We start from the raw sequence: 21089 nt of genomic DNA, 5'->3' as shown, positions 1-21089 counted from the left end.
GAAAATAACTGTTTCAATTAATTATATTTATGCACAACAAATATTTTAAACGTTAAAAATTTAGGAAGTTGTTAATGAAAAACTATTGTTGAGTTAATTGTATGTTTTTCTTTGATTTATATTTATTATATTTCAATTAACGAACAAAATCGGGACAATTACACGCACTTGCCACGAGCAAAAGGAAAAAAATTAGAAAACGAATCAAGACCAAAGGATTTATTTATTATATTTAGGAGCAAAGACTAGGATTCTTCCTCTATAAACGTACTGCCGTGTTTGTCATATCTTACCTGATGATATCAATTATTCCTTTTTTTTACCTTAATCTTCTTCTATGTCCAGTGTATCCTATCAAAGAGTATTTTTCTTACTGGAACATTTTGCTCCATTCGCATTACATGTCATACCCACCTAAGACGCCCTATTTCAACCCTGCTGTCCAGTTCGAGTCAATTACATAAATGTGCTGTTTGGGTCAACATGACCCAACCATAGTTGACACGCCTTAATAAAAATAAAATAAGGTAATAGTACTAAATAAAACTTTATTAACAAAAAAATTGGTTAGGTGATAAAAATAATGTTGTGAAAGTAAATTACAACTTACAAAAAAAACAATGAAATATGTTTTCCTTTATTAACCAGAAAAGCTTAATAAACTTTTATCTTCAAAATTTAATTTAGCTTACAAAATTTGTAATATAATAATTATGACATATACAACATAAAATATTGGTTTTATTACCATTTTATAGAAACATTTGCACAATGCTCGTTTGGCTGATTGTCCATACTCCATAGACGGTTTTATTCCACTTTCGGTGGCTTGGTTTGAATGTATTGATTGAGAGAAAAGCGGTCTCCAAAGACAACCAATTGCTCATCAACTCTAATATTTTCATCAGGTAGGTTTTACTACCATTTTTTCCTAAATTTCACCTATTAAAGCAAGTTTATCAGAATGTCTCCTGTTCCGGTTCTGGTTGTCAAAAGGTATTGCTGGCGAAATTTTTGTAAATTCGTTAAGGTACGTTGTTGCTTGAAATACATATGCTACAACCCGTTTCTTCATTCCCCCACTTCTTTAGGAATAATTAAAACGATCGAAAACATCTACCAGAATAACACGATAAAAGTAAAAGTCGAAGATTAACTAACTGACCCAATTGAAGATGGCAATGGGATAAGACATAGGAATTCCTTGAGTCCTTTATTGTTCAACCTGATAATGGATGAAATAATAAAAAAAATAAAAAAAGAACTAAAAAAGGGACACTAATTTTGAGAAAAACGTTTTCTTCTTCTTATACTTGTTGTAGATCTGTCGATCTGTTAATTCCGACGTTGAAGTATTTCTTGAGAGGTAGACTGCCAGCTATCTCTCCATCTTTTCGGTGGTCTCACCGGTGGACGCTTGCCTGCTGGTTTTCCTTCTAGAGCAATTCTTGGTAGTCTGTGCTCCTCCATTCTTTTTACATGACTGAACCATTCTCTTCGTCTTTGCCTGCCCCATCTGACTACATCTTACACGCCACATTGTTCCCTGATGATGTTGTTTCGTATTCTATCTCTTCTTGTCTTCCCTGCTATTGCTCTTAGTGTCTTCATTTCGGCTGTTCGTAGCATGCTTTTGGTCTTATTTGTGTCTTCTCTTGATTCAATGCCATAGGTCATAACAGGTCTGATCCAAGTTTTATAAATTCTAACTTTGCTGTCCATTCTCACATATGGGTTATTCAAGACCACATCTCTCAAACATCCGGACAAGACAGCGGCCTTGTTAATTTGTCCTCTTAGGTCTCTGGCTGGGTCATGATAACTTGATAACTCTACGCCTAGATACTGAACTTGTTTAGCTGTTCTATGGGTTTCCCCTCTACCACTAGCTTGCATCTAATTGGGTCTTTCGCAATGGTAATGCATTTTGTTTTCTGCGTGGATATGTTCATGTTGAGTCGTCGACATGCTTGATAGAATCGATAAAGTTGTCTTTGTAGGTCATCCTCGTCCTCTGCAATCAGGGATGCGTCATCCGCATAGCACACTATACTGATTCTACTGTGGCCGAGTCTGTATCCTAGTTGTAGCGATTCCACATCTTCTAGGGAGAAAAACAACTTAAAATAATCGGCTATGCAGACGATGCAATACTATCTCAAACTGAAGATGATTTATAATCTATGCTGCACCAATTTAATATAACCGCCAGAAAATTTAACATGTCAATTTCCCCCAAAAAGACAAAATGCATGGTTATAACAGCAAATCCAATGAGATGTAAATTGGAACTGGAGGGTCAGATAATAGATCAAGTGATGGAATTTAAACATCTAGGCAACACATTACCTAGCTACGGAAAGCTCGAAACAGAAGTGGAAGATCAAGAGAATAGAGCAAACAGAGCCGCAGGTTGCTCGAATGACACAAATGGAGACATAAAAATATTGGAAAAGAAATGAAAGGGCACAATTTACAAAACAGTCATCAGACCAATGATGACATATGGGGCAGAGACACGACCTAACAGAGGACAAAAAGATTGCTCGAAACAGCGGAGATGAAAACGATTCGAAAAATCGATTGTAAGACATATTCCGGTTGGTGATGTTGACTGAATTTATTGAAATGAATGTAACAAAACGAACGGTAAATATTTTATTTATTTTGGTAACAAAAAGGTATTGCGCTTAGGTTTCGGAAAAGGGCCGAACGATTGGTGTGTGAATCGTTCACCAGCTGTGTCGTGACTAAAAAAGAAAACCACAACGATAATCTGTTTATGTTTCTTCCCTCTGACCAGATGACAATAAATCATTTAGGTCTGGCGTATACTTTTGCAGTTTTAAGAAAACGCCCTTGAATGCATTAGTGAGTTGTTGACACAATTGTCTGATATAGTACTTAATTTATGAGGGTGCAGTTTGTTACACCACACAAACGAAAAACAGATTGTAAAGGATACATTCCGTTTTTATTTACATGTGAATTTTGAATGACTGTCCGTTTCGATTTTGAGAAAAAATAATTAAAAATTAAGAAAAAAATAAAATTAGCAGAAATAGTAATTATAGCGTAATGCTATAGACACTAAGTATGGGACAGAGCTAGAAGTCAGACATTCGACGGAGATGCAATGTGGAGAACATTAATAACTGAGTAAGAAACAGAAGAATAGAATGGAATGACCACATAAGCCGAATGACAACAAATAGAATAGTAAAGACGGCAATAGGAAGACGATCAGTGGGAAGACAACGAAAACGATGAAACAACAACTTACTGGAGGCAAATTGAAAAACACGAAGAGTCGTGTCTATACAAAAGGAAAAAGAAGAAGAAGGTTTTCTTCATTCCACAAACTTTTAGCTGATTCTCCATAGGGCTTAAAAACTTCAGATAATAATATAATAAATGTATGATTCAAACCCAATTTTTTCCAATTGGTCTCAAAAACACGGTGCTCTTACGTGTTGGTCATATTTTTAACTTAATTTGTAACTCACTCATTATCACTTAAGCATAGATAAGTAGGGTTGAGTGTAGTGTTGCCCAAATGCAAGACCAAGACGAGACTTAGACAGTCTTGGTCTTGGTCTTGCGCCAATACACCTGGTCTTGGTCTTGGTCTTGGTATTGCGCTCTCAGTCTTGGTCTTGGTATTGCGCTCTCGGTCTTGGTCTTGGTCTTGCAGCAAGAGTCTTGCAAGTCTCGCGGTTACACATTTATTAGTCTATTGCTATTCTTTAAGCGTTACTTTAGATCTTAGAACAACGTAGGTACAGTGCACAGATTCTAAAGGTGCCGGTGGGGGACGACGGACGCCGTCTATTCGCAGTATTATAGTCGGTCTATGAGAGAGAAAGTATTCAAAATCATGAAATAACAAATTTTATATTATTTGATATTTCATTATTTCGAATACGTTCTCTCTTTACACCGACTATAATACTGCGCATAGACGCCATCCCCCACCGGCACCTTTAGAATATGTTAACTGTAACAGAGTAGGTACATTTTAATCTTGAATTATCATAGCCATGGTAATGACCAACAAAATTAATAAATGTCTAAACTGACATTGGGTAAGGTATGAACTACGATCTAAGCCTAAGCGATCCGTGCCTATACTCTAACTATGTAACAACTATATACCATGGCCCACGGGAGACAGTCTGTTTCTTAATAAACGTTTGCATTTAATAAGCTTACATTATGCTAAAACATGGTTAAAATACAAAAAACCAAATTAATGACAATGACATAAAGTTGACTGTATTTCAAAGAACAATAGGTATTTGTCTATAAAAGGATTGATCGACCGTCATCTTATATGAAATGGAATAAAAGAGTTATACAATTTGCCATTTATTTAACTAAAAAGTAAAGTACAATACAAATTAAATTACAGAACAGTACGCAATTTCTTTGACTTTATCTTTATATTAATTTTTTGACCAAGAACCAAGAATTAATACAAAGATTCTTTTATACTCGTTACTATCCAATACCCTAGAAGGATATTGTTGTGTGTGTCGAATGATGGGTTTAAATTTCTTTATCAAAGATATACATTTTGAAAAGGTAAAATAATCTGTTTCCTGATTAACAACGCGACAATGTGTCGGTGTCATAAACAATGTCAAAGAACCTTATTGTTCATTATGTTCAATGTAATAGAAATAGACTGTTATTTGATAGTTAGCCGCGCTTTTTCAGTAAATTTTGGTTTGTGTAACCGATATCGCACACTCAGCACAAACGATGTTTAGTCTTTATAATTTGGGCCGACAAGATTTATTATACAGGGTGTTTCAAAAAAGTATGTCATAAATTAAATCACGCATTCCGGAGACAAAAATAAATTGATTGAATCCAACTTACCTCAGTACAAAAGTGTACACAAAAAAGTTACAGCCCTTTGAAGTTACAAAATGACAATCGATTTTTTTTCATATATCGAAGAGATTTTTCATTGAAAATGGACATGTGGCATTCTTATGGCAGCAACATCTTTAAAAAAAATAAAGTGAAATTTGTGCACCCCATAAAAATTTTATGGGAATTTTGCTCCCTTAAAACCCCCAAACTTTTGTGTACGTTCCAATTAAATTATTATTGTGGCACCATTAGTTAAACACAATGTTTTTAAAACTTTTTTGCCTCTTAGTACTTTTTCGATAAGCCAGTGTTTATCGAGATATTTTTAATATTTGTGGAATCCACCACATATTTGTAAATGGTTAAGTACCTATGATATACCTACCTGTTAATAATCTGAAAATTTATTTATAATTTACATTTTTAGGTATATTTTGAAGAAGAAGCCACATCTCGATAAAAGGTGACTTATCAAAAAAAGACTAAGAGGCAAAAAAGTTTTAAAAACACTGTGTTTACCTAATGGTACCACAATAATAGTTTAATTGGAACGTACACGGACATTTGGGGGGTTTAAAGGAACAGAACCCCGATAGAATTTTTATGTAAAGATATTAAAAAAGAAGCCACATCTCGATAAAAATTGGCTTATCGAGGCAAAAAAGTTTTAAAAACGTTGTGTTTAACTAATGGTAGGTACCACAATAATAAATTAATTGGAACTTACACAAAAGTTTGGGGGGGTTTGAGGGAACAAAACCCCCATAAAATTTTTATGGGGTGGACAAATTTCACTATAATTTTGTTTTAAGATGTTCCTTCCACAAGAATCATACATGTCCATTTTCAATAAAAAATCTCCAATAGTTTTCGATATATTGAAAAAAAATCTATTTTCATTTTGTAACTTCAAAGGGCTGCAACTTTTTTTGTGTACACTTTTGTGCTAAGGTAAGTTGGATTCAATCAATTTATTTTTGTCCCCGGAATGCGTGATTTAATTTATGACATACCTTTTTGAAACACCCTGTATTATTATATTTTTTGTTAAATATTTTTTTGCGTCTCATAGAGCCTCTATGCATCTAAGCATATACCCGAACTACTATACTCCATAAAACGACATTCGGTCCTAACTGCAAGACGCAAGAGTCTCGCAGGGTCAGTCTTGTTCTTGCTCAAATCTTGCACGGTCAGTCTTGGTCTTGGTCTTGCTAAAATTAGGAGGTCTTGGTCTTGGTCTTGCGAAAATGCAAGAACAAGACCAAGACTGCAAGACCAAGACCGATTTTGGGCAACACTAGTTGAGTGACCACGGTATTTTACTATCTTTCGAAGGAATTGTATTAAGTGCCTGGTGCCACTCATCGATTTAATACGTGTTTCCTTGGCGCTAATAGCTCTCCTCTCAGGATTTTGCATTCATTCGTCATTCCCTTGAATTATTTTCTATTAGTGTCACCTTTGTTTTATCCTCTTCAGCCCCAAGAAAAAAGTTTTTATTATTTTCTATTTTCTCTCCTCATTTGTGAAAACAATAAACGAAAATCTATAAAAACTATAAAAAAATTATTTGACAGACATAATATGACAGGTCCAGCATAATGGACATCAGGACTTAGCGTTCATATAATTTAAGTATGAAACTGAAAAAACATTCTGGTTCAGGAGAAATACACATATACATTTTGCATTTTGTACAAAATAATCTCGTCTTCTTAGTTCATTCAAGAGGTTTAGGCAACGCGATAAGAATTTCTATTGCTGACAGAGCATATTGGCAAATGGTCATTACTGGTTTTTCTTACATCTATAGGCGGTAACTGGAAAACTGTAGATCTTTTTACAGGAATTATGGGCACTTCATCTTCAGATGTCTCCGGTTTTCTTGAAATAGACGCACTAGCTTGTCTCCCACTTGCAGACTTACCACCTAGAGCAGGTGACCTTCCAACGTACAGCTTAAATTCCTGTAAATCCATTTCCTTTGATCATTATCGTTCACTGACGAGAAAATCGTTACCTGTCGATACAAGGAGTATGATTATACCACGTACATAGGACTAATAAAATTCGTCCTCGTAAGAGAGCCCACAACTACTGCCATAATGGCATAATATGGAGTTTTTATTGAGTAAACGAAGTTCCTCGTGAGAGAGTGAATTATTTATATACAATGATTTTGTGACGAAAAGAAAGTCAGTTAAAAAATGATGATGAACTGATATAAGAAGAAAAATAAAAACAAAACAAGTTATATAAATATATTTAAGTAACGGAGTTATATTAAAGGAAAAGAAAATCCCATTTGAGGAAAAAGACAAAAGAATATGGAAAATTAAGACTTAAAAAGTTATTTTAGAAGAAAGACAAGTATTAAGGATAATTTGAAGAAGATTAATGTCAAAAGATCTGGAAAGTAGAATAATTGAAGAGAATTTTGGACCTGCAGTACAAAAAGCTACAGTACCTTAGCACCTACAGTAAAGTACTATTTAAGAAGAATACTTGGTATGGCTTCAAGTAACATAATTATTAGTATAATATATAAAATACCTTTAAATTTCTATAATATAGATATACTTATTTTATTCGAATGAGGTCATGTAAGACTGTATTTCAATTAAAGAAATAGAGATTATTTTTGTGACGTAAAAATGACTACTCGCGTGAAGAAACTGAACTTCTATTTAGCTAGTAACAAAAATTTTGATTAACTATTTAGCTATTGTAGGTTTTTCTCACTTTCCATCAATATCCTTTTACTATCTGTAACAAAACTTAAAAAATGTGAGTATGGTAACATATTTGGCTAACTAACTCTCAATGTCCATAATTCTGGATAAAAAGTTTAGAGGACTGCTAACGTGTCCAGTTGTAATTATTTTCAAATATATATTTACCACAAATACGTCCAATCATCAAGTAACATACATTAAAAACAATCAATACTTTAAAGTACAGAAAAACACTACAACTTACTGTATTTTTGTGGAGCCACCATCATAACTTAAAAAGTTTCACCGTAACAACAAGCTACCGAGGTAGGCGCTGTTGTCGATTTTTTCAAATGAGTAAATTTGACTGATTAATAGGAAGTCCAATATGCTGCAATATAGGACGCAGCGATGCCCAACCCGAATAGTCACCTTGTAATAAATTAGTAAACATTGTCCAACTGGCCGGACCTATGAACTGAGGAGGATACAATGTTCTGGATTCTTTCTCTCTATTAAGGCTTCCTTTATATTTAAGTTCGTTACATAACAGGTTTTTTGTCGGGTAAGCATTTTCCGTATCTTCTATTATCTTTTTCTTTGGTTGCGTTCTTGCATTTATCGCCAAACCACTGGTTTTTCCAGGCATAAGTTTGTATTCCTATCACATTTACTGCTGCTGAAGCAATAAGTTCTTTTATTCTGATCCAGTATGTCTCCATTTATTTTTGGTCATCTGTTAAACGCTCAGATGTAAGCCCCAACAGCATGTTTCATGGAGGTTTATAGTCAACAGATTAATCAACAGTGATGAAATGCTTAAGTCTGAAGCCCTTGATACTGAAGAATCCTGAAGACTTTGAGTCCTGAAGACTCAACACAAATATCATATGCAGAAATATTTCTGATGTGAAGAGGCAAGGAAAGATTAAAAGAAGCAGTACCAACTCTGGCAAATAAAGCACGGAAAAGAAGTCTAGAAATTAACGAAGAAAAAACAATATATAGTCGGTTCGCCAAACTCTGACACAACTGGCTAGTGATTTTAGTAAGTAATTTTGCCAATTTGGTAAAATTCGCAAAAAATAATTACTAAATAGTTAATAATTACTAAATAGTTAGTAATTTTACCAATATTTCCCAAAATTGGCAATAAACAAAAATATTACTTACTAAAATCACTAGCCAGTTGTGTCTGAGTTTAACGAACCGACTACATCTACTCTGCTCTAGAAGAAAAGATAACAAGACCAGAGGAATCGAGCTAAAAACGATAGAAACGAAGTGATTCACCGCAATAAGCGAATCAGAGAGCTCTAAGTAAGAGCAGCAAACATTCCATCTGGAATGAAAAGCCTTGATGATGCACAAAAATGGATTTTACAAATGTTTAGCTCTGTAACTATAACTGCTGTTGGTGTTGGTTAATTTTAAGACTAACTTTAAAGGAAAACAGCCCAAATCAATACACTCTAAAGACTCGTACATATAAGGGCGGTTTGCCAACGTTGACGTCGCGGTTTACCTGAAAAACAAAACCGCCGCGGTTCATGTTAACATAGAAACAAATGCAACCGCTCAACATCGTACTTATGCAACCGCCAGTTTAGTTTACCAGCGTTTAGGCCTCGTACATGTAAGAGCGGTTTGCCAACGTTGACGTCGCGATTTACCTGTTTTCCCCCTGTTTTACTGGATCTCACCCTAATGCCGCCTTTGAAGTCACCAAGATAAACAGGGGGAAAACAGGTAAACCGCGACGTCGACGTTGGCAAACCGCCCTATATGAACAAGGCCTTAATCTGGTAAATCGCGGCGTCGACGTTGGCAAACCGCTCTTATATGAACAAGCCCTTACACTTACACTCTCACTCTCACTGCCTAAAAAATAAGTCTTCTGTACATAAAGATATATCAACATGAAATATTATAATACAAAAAGATTTTATTATTAAAGGAGAAGTAAACGTCTTAATATACAGAGTGAGTTTTATGTTTGGAAATCCTCAATTATCTCGGAAACGGCGTGCACGATTTTTATAGATTTTGGTGGGTAAAGGTTTTTTAGTGCGGCCGATATTATAGTGGTCATTACATTGTTGTCAGATCTTCCGTTTTTCTGTAAATCTAATGAACTTTCTTATTTCAAATGGAATACCTTATATTATATTTTTAACGTTTTGAAGTCCTTAAAAAATACCGATTATTTTTTCACTATACCTAAATGCCATAATTTCGGAGTTATTGCTATAATTGTTAAAAAAAAACAAATTATAAAATAAATTTTTTAGCCCGGCCGGACATTACTTTAAATTCTTTGGATTATTAGGAACAAAAAAGGTCTTTCGTAATTTTTCTCTAAAGTTAATCGCTTTCGAGTTATAAACCATTTAAAACTGAAAAAAAAACGAAAAATGACATTGTTTCCAATGATCCAAAGAATCTAAAATAATATCTACCCGCGCCGAAATTGATTTTTATAATTTGTTTAATTTTTTTTTAAATAAATGTAGCAATAACTAAGAAATTATGGCATTTGGGTATAAGGAATATAACATGGAAAATGATCAGTATTTCTTAAGCACTTCAAAATGCAAGAAATTACAGGGTGTTCTATTTGAAATAAGAAAGTTCATTAGATTTCCTGAAAAACTGAATATCTGACAACAATGTAATTACCACTATAATATTGCCGCATTAGAAAACCCTTACCCACCATAATCTATAAAAAAGAATGTGTGTGTACTTTGTACGCACGTAAGAAGTTATACTTCTATTATTTGATTATAAACGAAATTAATATACTTTTTATTTATATTTTATTTAAATATTAAATTAATTTATACTTAATACTTCTCAAACATTTTTATTAAAACAGTGCCAAAAATTAAAATAATAAAAAAATAAAACACACACAAACACATTAAAAATGCCACAAATGATTTCTGAACATTAATTGTCGGAAAAATTTTTAACTAAATACGTATTTTCTGAAAATAAAATTATATAATAAATATACTTACAATCATAAAATGTATAAAAAAAATAAGAAAATAAAAGTTTCTATTGGGATTCGAACCAACTTACCACGCGGCTCGTATTTGCGTTGTATTGGGATTCACTCGCATTAAAACTGCGCCACAGAGACAGCTTGTCATTATGTGCGAAGATCGTCTAACTAAACAGATTAACCTTTTGACATTTTTAACTTTGTAAATCAAATTATTTTGATTTTGAATTGAAATGATTTAGAATTGAAAAAATACAACAAGACATAGGGTAAGAAGACAATATATTAGGTGAATATTGATAGAAATTTTGATGGTAATCAAATTATATAAAAAAAATATTACATACTACTTATGTATTTTGGTAGGTCCAAGGTAGGTATCGGAGCCCGTATAACGACTAATAAATTTCGCAATCACTTGCGTCGTGCAAAGTGGCTATGTTCAAATATCATAACAAAATTTGATCAACTATTTATAAAACACTTACCAGTGAAAGATTCTTTAGCTTTGAATAAGCGAGATCTGCGGCACTCATACTAGGCACAGTTTGATGAGCTTTCACATTGGCATGCAACAATCATCTCTTCTATGTAAATAAGTCCAAAAATATAATATGAAAACTATTTAAAAAGGCAGTATAACCATTAACTAACTTTTTGTTTGTTGTTTCTCTTCCTACAAATTTTAAAACGCCACAAGCATACATTATAACCAAACACAGTCCCACAGCTGTGCCACAGCTGCCATATTGGATAATTTTTGTCATGTCATTTGAACATCCAATCAGAACAAAGTTATAATGCGCATGCGCCCGGTCGCTAGGTTTTCCCATATAAAATTTCACCGTCATTACGCCCGTAAAGAAGTATAACTTCAAAAATCGTGCAAGCCGTTTCCGAGATAATTTAGGGTTTCCATACATATATAAAACTCACTTTGTATAAAAACTTTATATAATTTAATATATACCGTATGGTTCAAATTAAAGGAATACATGTACTATCTCGTAAGCAAGTGACTTAAAGGAAAAAAACCTGGAACAGGTCGATTTTTATTTTTAAATTATGACTTTTTGACATAGGTATATATCATACTAGTGATGTCATCATCAGGGCGAGATGACGTAATCGATAATTTTTTTAAATGAAAAAACGGGGTGGTGTGCTAGCTCATTTGAAAGGTTGTTCAATTCTATATTCAGTAATATAAATATTACAATTATTTATACAGTCCGTCAAAAAAAAAAGAATTTTTCAATTAAATTAATTGACCCAAAAAGAAGAATGTATGTATATTCATTTAATTTAAACATAACTGCTGCCAGAAAACAAAAAACATGTTTATTTGACAAAAAATAAACCTTGCTTTTCGCTTAAATTCAATGTTCAAGCTGCCACCCACCTTCCTTTTGGCCGTTTGGACATTGAATTTACGCGAAAAGCAACGTTTATTTGCCAAATAAACATTTTTTTCTATTTTCTGCCATCAGTAAAATGTATTTTGAATTCAATAAATTTACATACATTCTCTTTTTGTCTCAATTAATTTAATTAAAATTTTTTTTTGGACACCCTGTATAAATAATTATGTTAATGTTCACATTACTGAATAGAGAATTGAATAATATTTCAAATGAGCTAGCACAGGACCCCTATTCTTATTTAAAAAATCATTGATTACGTCATAACGCACAGATGGATGACGTCACTAGTATGATATATAAATATGTCAAAAAATCATAATTTAAAAATAAAAATCGATGGATCTGTTTCCTTAAATTCTGTGGCATACGAAATATCGAATTTATTTCTTTCATTTGAACCATACCATACTGTATGTATTTAGCTATGTATGTATTTTAACTTATCAATATTTTATAGAAATATCTCATTATTTCAGAGCTCTTCAACAATGAGTGATTTTGGCAAGGATTTCTTTTTGGATCCTGGGATTACGATTAAAGAAGAACCTCTCTATAACGACAACACGACCATGAATATGTCAGCCAGTGTCCCCATTCCTTCAAGGAGAGATGCTGGAGACTATCGGGACTTCGGCTTGGATTTTGAGAATTCGCAGAGCCCATTGTACTCCGATGTAGGTTTAAACGCTCAGATGCAGGCCCCTAACAGCATGTTCGATGGAGGTTCATGGTCACTGAACAGATTGATCAACAGTGATGAAATGCTCAAGTCTGAAGCATTCATACACATGGACGAAGATGATATTTTTCAAGTGGATAAAGCTGATCTGATACAAGGACCCACTCTGGCTGAGTTGAATGCTAACGATGAAAACTTATTAGGTAAAAATGGTAAATTATTTTTATTTATTATTCTTAAAGTTAGACTAACTTACCTTATGTATATGCATAACACTGCTTAACATTTTAATGCATTTAACTTAGTAATATGTACAGGTAATATTTATTTTTGTTAAAGATTTTTCTTATTGCATACTGTAATAATTTAATCTTCTATTTAGACACCTTTTGTTGTCTAAAGCGGCGTTTAGACACAGCGATAAATCAAACAACTTATCAAGGTCAATCGAGTTGTTGCAACTTATCATTGTGTGTAAACGGTGCATCGCACGACTTATCAAAGTTGGAGTTGGGTTGAAGTTGGTATCGGATTGAATCAACTTGGATTGAATCGTCGTGTCTAAACGGTACAGCGATTTATCCTTGGAGTTGGGTTGCATCAATTTAGGAGAATCTTACCGAATTAGAATTTATTTACATATCCAATTAAATGTACAGGGTGATTGATTAGTGGCGTAAAGCTACGTAGATCCGCTATAGTAATAGATATAATAATTATATAAGTATATAGATCCAATAAAAGTTAATAACAAAAATTGTAGCCACCTTTGAGATTCACATTTCAAAATTAATTAGAATGTTACAGAGGGTGTGCGATAACATAGTGGCAGACCTAACTTATGTTTTTTTTTAATGGAACACCCTGTATTTTAGTTTATATTCAAAATCTTCTTAACTTCGCCATTACAAATGTATAAAGGATTGTTATGTTATACAGGGTATTTCACAAAGTTATAACCAATTTTATACGAAAATTGTAACAAGTTAAGTAACTCATTGTATAAATAAAAATAAGCGCAAAAGCAATGGATTATTGATGCTATAATTTTTTATTTATTATCAAAATTTTCATAAGTTCTTCTTCTTCTTCTTCTTTTTGTATAGACATGACTGTCTGTTTTTTCAATGTGCCTCAGTTGTCGTTCAATCGTTTTCATGGTCTTACCACTGATCGTCTGCCTATTGGGAAACCGTCTCTCGCTGTCCTGACTACTCTGTTGTCATTCGGCTTATGTGGTCATTCCATTCTATTCTTCTGTTTTTTACCCTGTCTTCTGTCGTATATCTGCACTTCCAGCTCTGTCCCATAGAGTCTCACCATCGATTTTTCGAAGGGTTTTCATCTCCGCTGTTTCGAGCAATCTTTTTGTCCTCTCTGTGTCGGATCGTGTTTCTACCGCGTATGTCATTATTGTTCTGATGACTGTTTTGTAAATTCTGCCTTTCATATCTTTTCCGATATTTTTATTTCTCAAATCTTTCATTCTGCATTTAAATTTCTCAAAAATACTTATTAGTTTTCTCAGGATTCCAAAGTTCTACGTTCTACAGTGTGGCAAAACCAAATGGAATAACTTCATTATTTCGTAAACCGACGACTAAAAAATCCGGAAACAGGTCAATTTTTATTTTTATATTATGATTTTGTGGCATTTACACATACTAGTGACGTCATCCATCTCGAAGCTGAAATAAAAAATATACAGTGCTAGTCAAAAGTCCGTACCCCCCCTCGTATCTTTTGAACGGTTATACCTATAATAGTGAAATTTGGAGGAAGAAAATAAACGGACGTAAGCTTCTTAACTAGTCATGACAGGTGACGTAATAGTGACAGTTGACGTTACAGAGCCACTGTGACCGATAATTTTAAATGGGACCTTATGGCAAGTGATACCTCGTTTGAAAGGTATTGAAAATACCTATTCAGTCATACTAATTTTGTTTGAGTGTAAGCTAATTTTGATGAACAAATGAAATAAATATAAGATTGTAGTTTCGCATTTAATTAATAAAAATTCAAAATTCCGCCTATGATTACTTGTCAAACAGGTTGACGTTGACGTAAAAACTACTAGAGAATTAAAAAACGTTAACTTTTTTTCCAAAAAATTCATAGGTGGACATTTGAATTTTTATTAATTAAATTCGAAACTACAATATTATATTTATTTAATTTATTCACCAAAATCAAAATCAACCTAAACTCAAAAAAATTAGTATGACTGAATAGGTATTCTAAATACCTTTCAAACGAGGTATCACTTACCATAAGGTCCTATTTAAAATTATCGGTCACAGTGGCTCTGTAACGTCATCTGTCACTATTACGTCACCTGTCATAACTAGTTAAGAAGCTTACGTCCGTTTATTTCCTTCCTCCAAATTTCACTATTATAGGTATAACCGTTCAAAAGATACGAGGGGGGGTACGGACTTTTGACTAGCACTGTACATGTGGACCAATGTAAAAAAGGTCATTTCATTGTTGTCTTCTTACCGGCGTGAGAAATACAAAATAAGATTTACTATTTTATTTGGACATAAGCCACAATTCGAGTTTGAAATAAGTTTACTTGACGTTTCGACTTTCATTTCGGAAATCGTTATCAATATAAAAAAAAACATTCATAAATTAAAAATTTAACTTTGTTTCTGGTGAAGCAACGCAGTTGGAACAAACAGAATATTATAATTGTCACCGGAAAGCGAAAAAGGTAACGCACAACTTGAAAGAACTTATATATTTCTAACTTCGTTTCTGGTGAAGCAACGCAGTTGGAACAAGCAGATATATTATAATTGTGTCACCGCAAAGCGAAAAAGGTAACGCACAACTTGGAAGAACCCATAGATTACCAACTTGGTTTCTGGTGAAGCAACGCAGTTGGAACAATCGGATATATTATAATTGTGTCACCGGAAAGCGAAAAAGGTAGTCCCTGAAAACTATAGGTTCTTCCAAGTTGTGCGTTACCTTTTTCGCTTACCGGTGACACAATTATAATATATCTGCTTGTTCCAACTCCGTTGCTTCACCAGAAGCGAAGTTAGAAAACTATAGGGTCTTCCAAGTTGTGAGTTACCTTTTTCACTTTCCGTTGACACAATTATAATATATCTGCTTGTTCCAACCCTGTTGCTTCACCAGAAGCGAAGTTAGAAAACTATAGGTTCTTCCAAGTTGTGCGTTACATTTTTTGCTTCCCGGTGACACAATTATAATATATCTGCTTGTTCCAACTCCGTTTCTTCACCAGAAGCGAAGTTAGAAAACTATAGGCTCTTCCAAGTTGTGAGGTACCTTTTTCGCTTTCCGGTGACACAATTATAATATATCTGCTTGTTAAAACTCCGTTGGTTCACCAGAAGCGAAGTTAAAAAACTATAGGGTCTTCCAAGTTGTGAGTTACCTTTTTCACTTTCCGTTGACACAATTATAATATATCTGCTTGTTCCAACACTGTTGCTTCAACAGAAGCGAAGTTAGAAAACTATAGGTTCTTCCAAGTTGTGCGTTACATTTTTTGCTTCCCGGTGACACAATTATATTATATCTGCTTGTTCCAACTCCGTTTCTTCACCAGAAGCGAAGTTAGAAAACTATAGCCTCTTCCAAGTTGTGAGATACCTTTTTCGCTTTCCGGTGACACAATTATAATATATCTGCTTGTTCCAACTGCGTTGCTTCACCAGAAATGAAGCTAGAAATCTATAGGTTCTTTCAAGTTGTGCGTTACCTCTTTCGCTTTCCGGTGACAATTATAATATTATATCTGCTTTTTCCAACTGTGTTGCTTCACCAGAAACAAAGTTAAATTTTTAATTTATGAATGTTTTTTTGTTGATATTTTCAACTCAGGCGCGCCAAAACCAACACACCAGTCGCAAACCCGTCCAAATACGTATTGCGAACCATCAAAGCTTTTGTTGAAAAACTGACAGAAGTTAGATTGTGGTGCGCCGTGTGCGTGCCGTTTGTGCGCCACTTGAAAACACGTACTAATCTGACGAACATGCTGCGCGCGAACGGCTCGCACACCGAGCAGAGCGCATATGTATACCTGCCTTTACGATGAATTCTCTAACATTTTCTGCGAGTTAGGAAGTACCACGTTTTCAATGAGGAGTTTTCTAAAAAAAAAAAAAAAGAAAATAACTATCTATGACTTCCGAGTGGGAAAGAACTAAACTCTCGTCTCGCGTAACTACCAGCTTCCACCCTGGTTTAGCACTTCTTTGCTCTTTGCTCCACTCTGAACGTGCACTTCTTTGCTCTTTGCTTGTGCTATTTGCTCGCACTCTTTCTTCGCTCCACTCTGAACGTACGCATAGGTAATGTTGTATACAAATTAAAGTACGGTAATGGTACTTTTTAATAGTGATATAAAATACAGGGTATCCCATTTAAATTTTACTGAAAAAATAATGTACTTGAGTTTTAACTCACCCTTTATTAGATATAAAGTAAATTAGCAATATCAATCATTTTTTTAAATTTTGACAATAAATAAAAAATATGGCATTAATAAACCATTGCCGTTGTGCTTATTTTTATTTATACAGTGAGTTGAACTTGTTACGATTTTCATATAAAATTGGTTATAACTTTGTAAATACCCTGTATAACATACCCAACCTTTATATTTTGAAAGTAACAGGATCTATTTGTTTAGGATGAAAACTAGTTATAATTCATTGAAGGGTCTAAAAGGGTCTAATGTACACAATGGTCCCCTCTTCAGCTTGTGGTCAACTTATCGCAGCGTCTAAACAGCATTGCAATCATCAACAAATCACAGCAACTTGTCATCACAACTAGTTGCACAACTTATCGCCGTGTTTAAACGCCCCTTAAGGGTAAGAACAGAACAAGTGGGTCGAGGTGGAGGTGTAGGTCGCGGTGGATGCTACTAGTTAACTCGCGGTCGATGTCGACAGTACATAGCAAGGAGGTCACCTGCGCTGTCAGTCGAGCTAGAACCACTATCAAGTGAACTAGTTTAATGAAATTTGAAAGACAAAAAGACTATGCTTTTGCGATGTTGTGTCAGTCAAGTGATGATAGTGATGAAATGTCAGCTGTAAATAATCAGATCCTCCTTCATATTTCAAAAATTTACTGAATTTAATTACTTTAGAAATTCAAAAATAAACTGAATACAAAAAAGGGATTATATAAAAAGTATCAACTCAGATAGCGCAGGTATTGACAACTTGGCTTCGAACGGACCAATCACAGGGAAGCATCCTTGTAGGCCGCGCAGTAGACATCCATGTAAAACAAATTCATTTTATTTTCAAAAGCATCGATGTAAACCTCCTGGATGGCATCGCGCTAAACCTCCACCGTGACTTACCTGCTCTATTCTCTTCCATTCACTACAATACTACAATGTGTTTGTTTTACATGGATATCGACATCGACCTCGACCTCCACCTCCACCGCGACCCACTTGTTCTGTTCTTACCCTAAGCGTTTTGGGATGCGGCCGACATTATGGTGGTATCTACGTTGTTGTCAGAGCTTCCGTTTTTCTGAAAATCTAATGGACTTTCTTATTTCAAATGCAACACCCTGTATATTTGTTTGGATTTTGAAGTCCTTAAGAAATACTATTTATTTTTGACGTAATGTTTCCTATACCTAAATACCATAATTTCGGAGTTATTGCTACATTTATATAAACATTTTTTTTAAATCAATTATAAAAATCAATTTTTTCGGTCCGAAAAGATATTATTTTAGGTTTTTTTGGATCATTCGGAACAAAAAAGGTCTACAGGGTGATCAACTTCTGTGACAAAGTCCAATATATCTGTTATTATACAATATATGAAAAAAAGTTGTTAATAAAAGTTATAGACACCTTTAATGTACACATTTTAAAATTAGTGAGAAATATACAGGGTCCTCCATAACACGGTGCCAAACCAAAGTTATGTTTTTTTAAATGGAACACCCTGTATTTTATTTAAATACTAGGGTTATACTGAGTGTTTCAAAGTTATGAGCACTTTTTATCAAAAAATCATACTGATTTGATCGCCCTGTATGATTCTAACAGTATAATATAAACTTATTTTTTTAATGCTTTTGACTGTCAATATTAAAGTAGTTTTGTAACAATGTATAATTTTTTTATAACTACACAAATTGTATACAGGGTAAGTCAAAATTTAAATACAAGATTTTCTTCATAATTTTAAATGGAACACCCTGTATTTTATATTATTATCGAAAAGGTCTATCACTATACTTACATATCTTTGAAATATTCCCTATACCTAAAGTTATTAGTTTTCGAGATATTTTAGTTTTATTGTTGATAACAACATGTATTGCTTAGTTATTAATAACAATACTTTAATTTATTAAAATTTATTAAAAAAACTAAATTAAATAAAAAAAATGTTCAACGTACTTCTTTTGTTATAAAAGGTGTTCTAAATGACCTTCCATAACGTCTACACAAGCCTGGAAACGAGTTTCGAAAGACCTAATGATGTTTGTAAGGATTTGTTGTGTGACACTTTGAAAGGCGTTTTGAATCCTTATTTTCATATCGTCAACTATTGTTAGAGGTGTCCTATACACTACGTCTTTAATATAACCCCAGAAAAAGAAGTCAACTTCGTTTAATTCTGGTGATCTGGGTGGCCAGTGAACTGGCCCATCTCTTCCTATCCATCTTTCAGGAAATAGTTCATCGAGTTCAGCGTTGACAAGTGCGTTGTGGTGAGCAGGGGCTCCGTCGTGAAGGTACCACATATGTTGGCGGATGTTTACTGGTACATTTTCAAGTAGAATAGGTAAATGATTCACTAGAAAATTTAAATAAGCCTCACCATTTACCGATTCCTCAAAGAAAAAAGGACCTATAACGTAATTGCCTATGATTCCACCCCAAACATTAAGGGACCATCTCGTTTGACTATGTGTCTGAGCATAGTACGGATTGGTTGTGGAATAATAATGAAAATTGTGTCTGTTTACACTACCATTTTTGTGGAATGTTGCCTCGTCTCCAAAAAAAAAAGAACAAACTCAAAAAAATCTCTCTGTATAACTATTTGTTGTTGTGACTATTGACAAAATTGTACTCTTCGTTCGAAATCATTTCCAACAAGTTCCTGATGCAATTGTATATGATATGGGTGCGTGTTGTTTTTCTTGAGTATGTTTTGGATAGATACATAATTAATATCTTGCTCTCTTGTAATATTTTGAATACTTGTATGAGGATTTTCTGTAACAGGCAGTAAAACATTTAATTCATTTTCATCCGTAATAATGATTTTTGTTTTTTCCTTTGCTTCATAAACAGAACCAGTACGATTCAACCTGTCTAATAAGTTGTCAAATGCTTTCTTATTTGGTTGTTGACGCTATGGACACCGTTTCTTATAAATTCTTGTGGCAACTAATGAGTTTTTGAAACACTCTCCTAAAATCCATATCATGTCTGTCATTTCTTCACGACTAAAATTCATTGTTAGGTAACAATTATAACAATATGACAAACAATTATAATCAATAACAAAAATAAAAATGTACAGATAATTAAAATCTTACATCTGACAGTTCTTGTGACAATTATTTCAAAGCCACCTTGAACAAGAACTTGCAGCAATTTATAGTTCCCATTTCTTCGCGGAAAATTAATTGATATCATTTTGTTAGTAAATATAAAATTGTCGTTATTGTATAGAATTTTCCATAAACTTGGAGAAAAAATGAAATGCAGTCTAATTTTAATTATCATTAACAAACTCATTGGAGGTTTCTAATATTAAGTGTAATTAAATTACTGTAATAAACGTATCTATGAGTTATCAACAATAAAACTAAAATATCTCGAAAACTAATAACTTTAGGTATAGGGAATATTTAAAAGATATGCAAGTATAATTAAAGAACTTTTCGATGGTAATATAAAATACAGGATGTTCCATTTAAAAATATGAAGAAAATCTTTTATTTGCATTTTGACTTACCCTGTATACAATTTGTGTAGTGATAAAAAAATTGTACGTTGTTGCAAAACTACTTTAATATTGACAGTCAACAGCAGTAAAAAAATACGTTTATATTATACTGTTAGAATCATACAGGGCGATCAAATCAGTATGATTTTTTGATAAAAGTGCTCATAACTTTGAAACACTCAGTATAACCCTAGACAAGTGTTATATCTTTTTAATCAAAAAATGTAGAGAAACCAGATTTTAAATAAAATACAGGGTGTTCAATTTAAAAAAACATAACTTTGGTTTGGCACCGTGTTATGGAGGACCCTGTATATTTCTCACTAATTTTAAAATGTGTACATTAAAGGTGTCTATAACTTTTATTAACAACTTTTTTCATATATT

At 33.5% G+C, this 21089-nt stretch overlaps 1 protein-coding gene across 4 annotated transcripts in view; it reads left to right on the top strand.

Annotated features, from left to right (window-relative positions):
* Positions 1-21089, top strand: part of LOC114334607 (protein CREBRF homolog) — a 103854-nt gene that overhangs the window by 22803 nt on the left and 59962 nt on the right. For 2 of the 4 annotated variants that reach the window (XM_028284702.2, XM_028284686.2), the window contains exon 2: positions 12509-12923. In XM_028284702.2, coding sequence (XP_028140503.1) covers positions 12521-12923 — 403 coding nt within the window. In that variant the 5' untranslated portion in view covers positions 12509-12520. The remainder of the gene's footprint in view (positions 1-12508; positions 12924-21089) is intronic. The other 2 variants (XM_028284711.2, XM_028284694.2) reach the window with 1 other exon arrangement.

The sequence above is a fragment of the Diabrotica virgifera genome, chromosome 7 (genome assembly GCF_917563875.1).
Source record: "Diabrotica virgifera virgifera chromosome 7, PGI_DIABVI_V3a".
Lineage (NCBI taxonomy): Eukaryota > Metazoa > Arthropoda > Insecta > Coleoptera > Chrysomelidae > Diabrotica > Diabrotica virgifera.
Note: the sequence above shows the minus strand (reverse complement) of the source record. Positions and strands in the feature narration are given on the sequence as shown.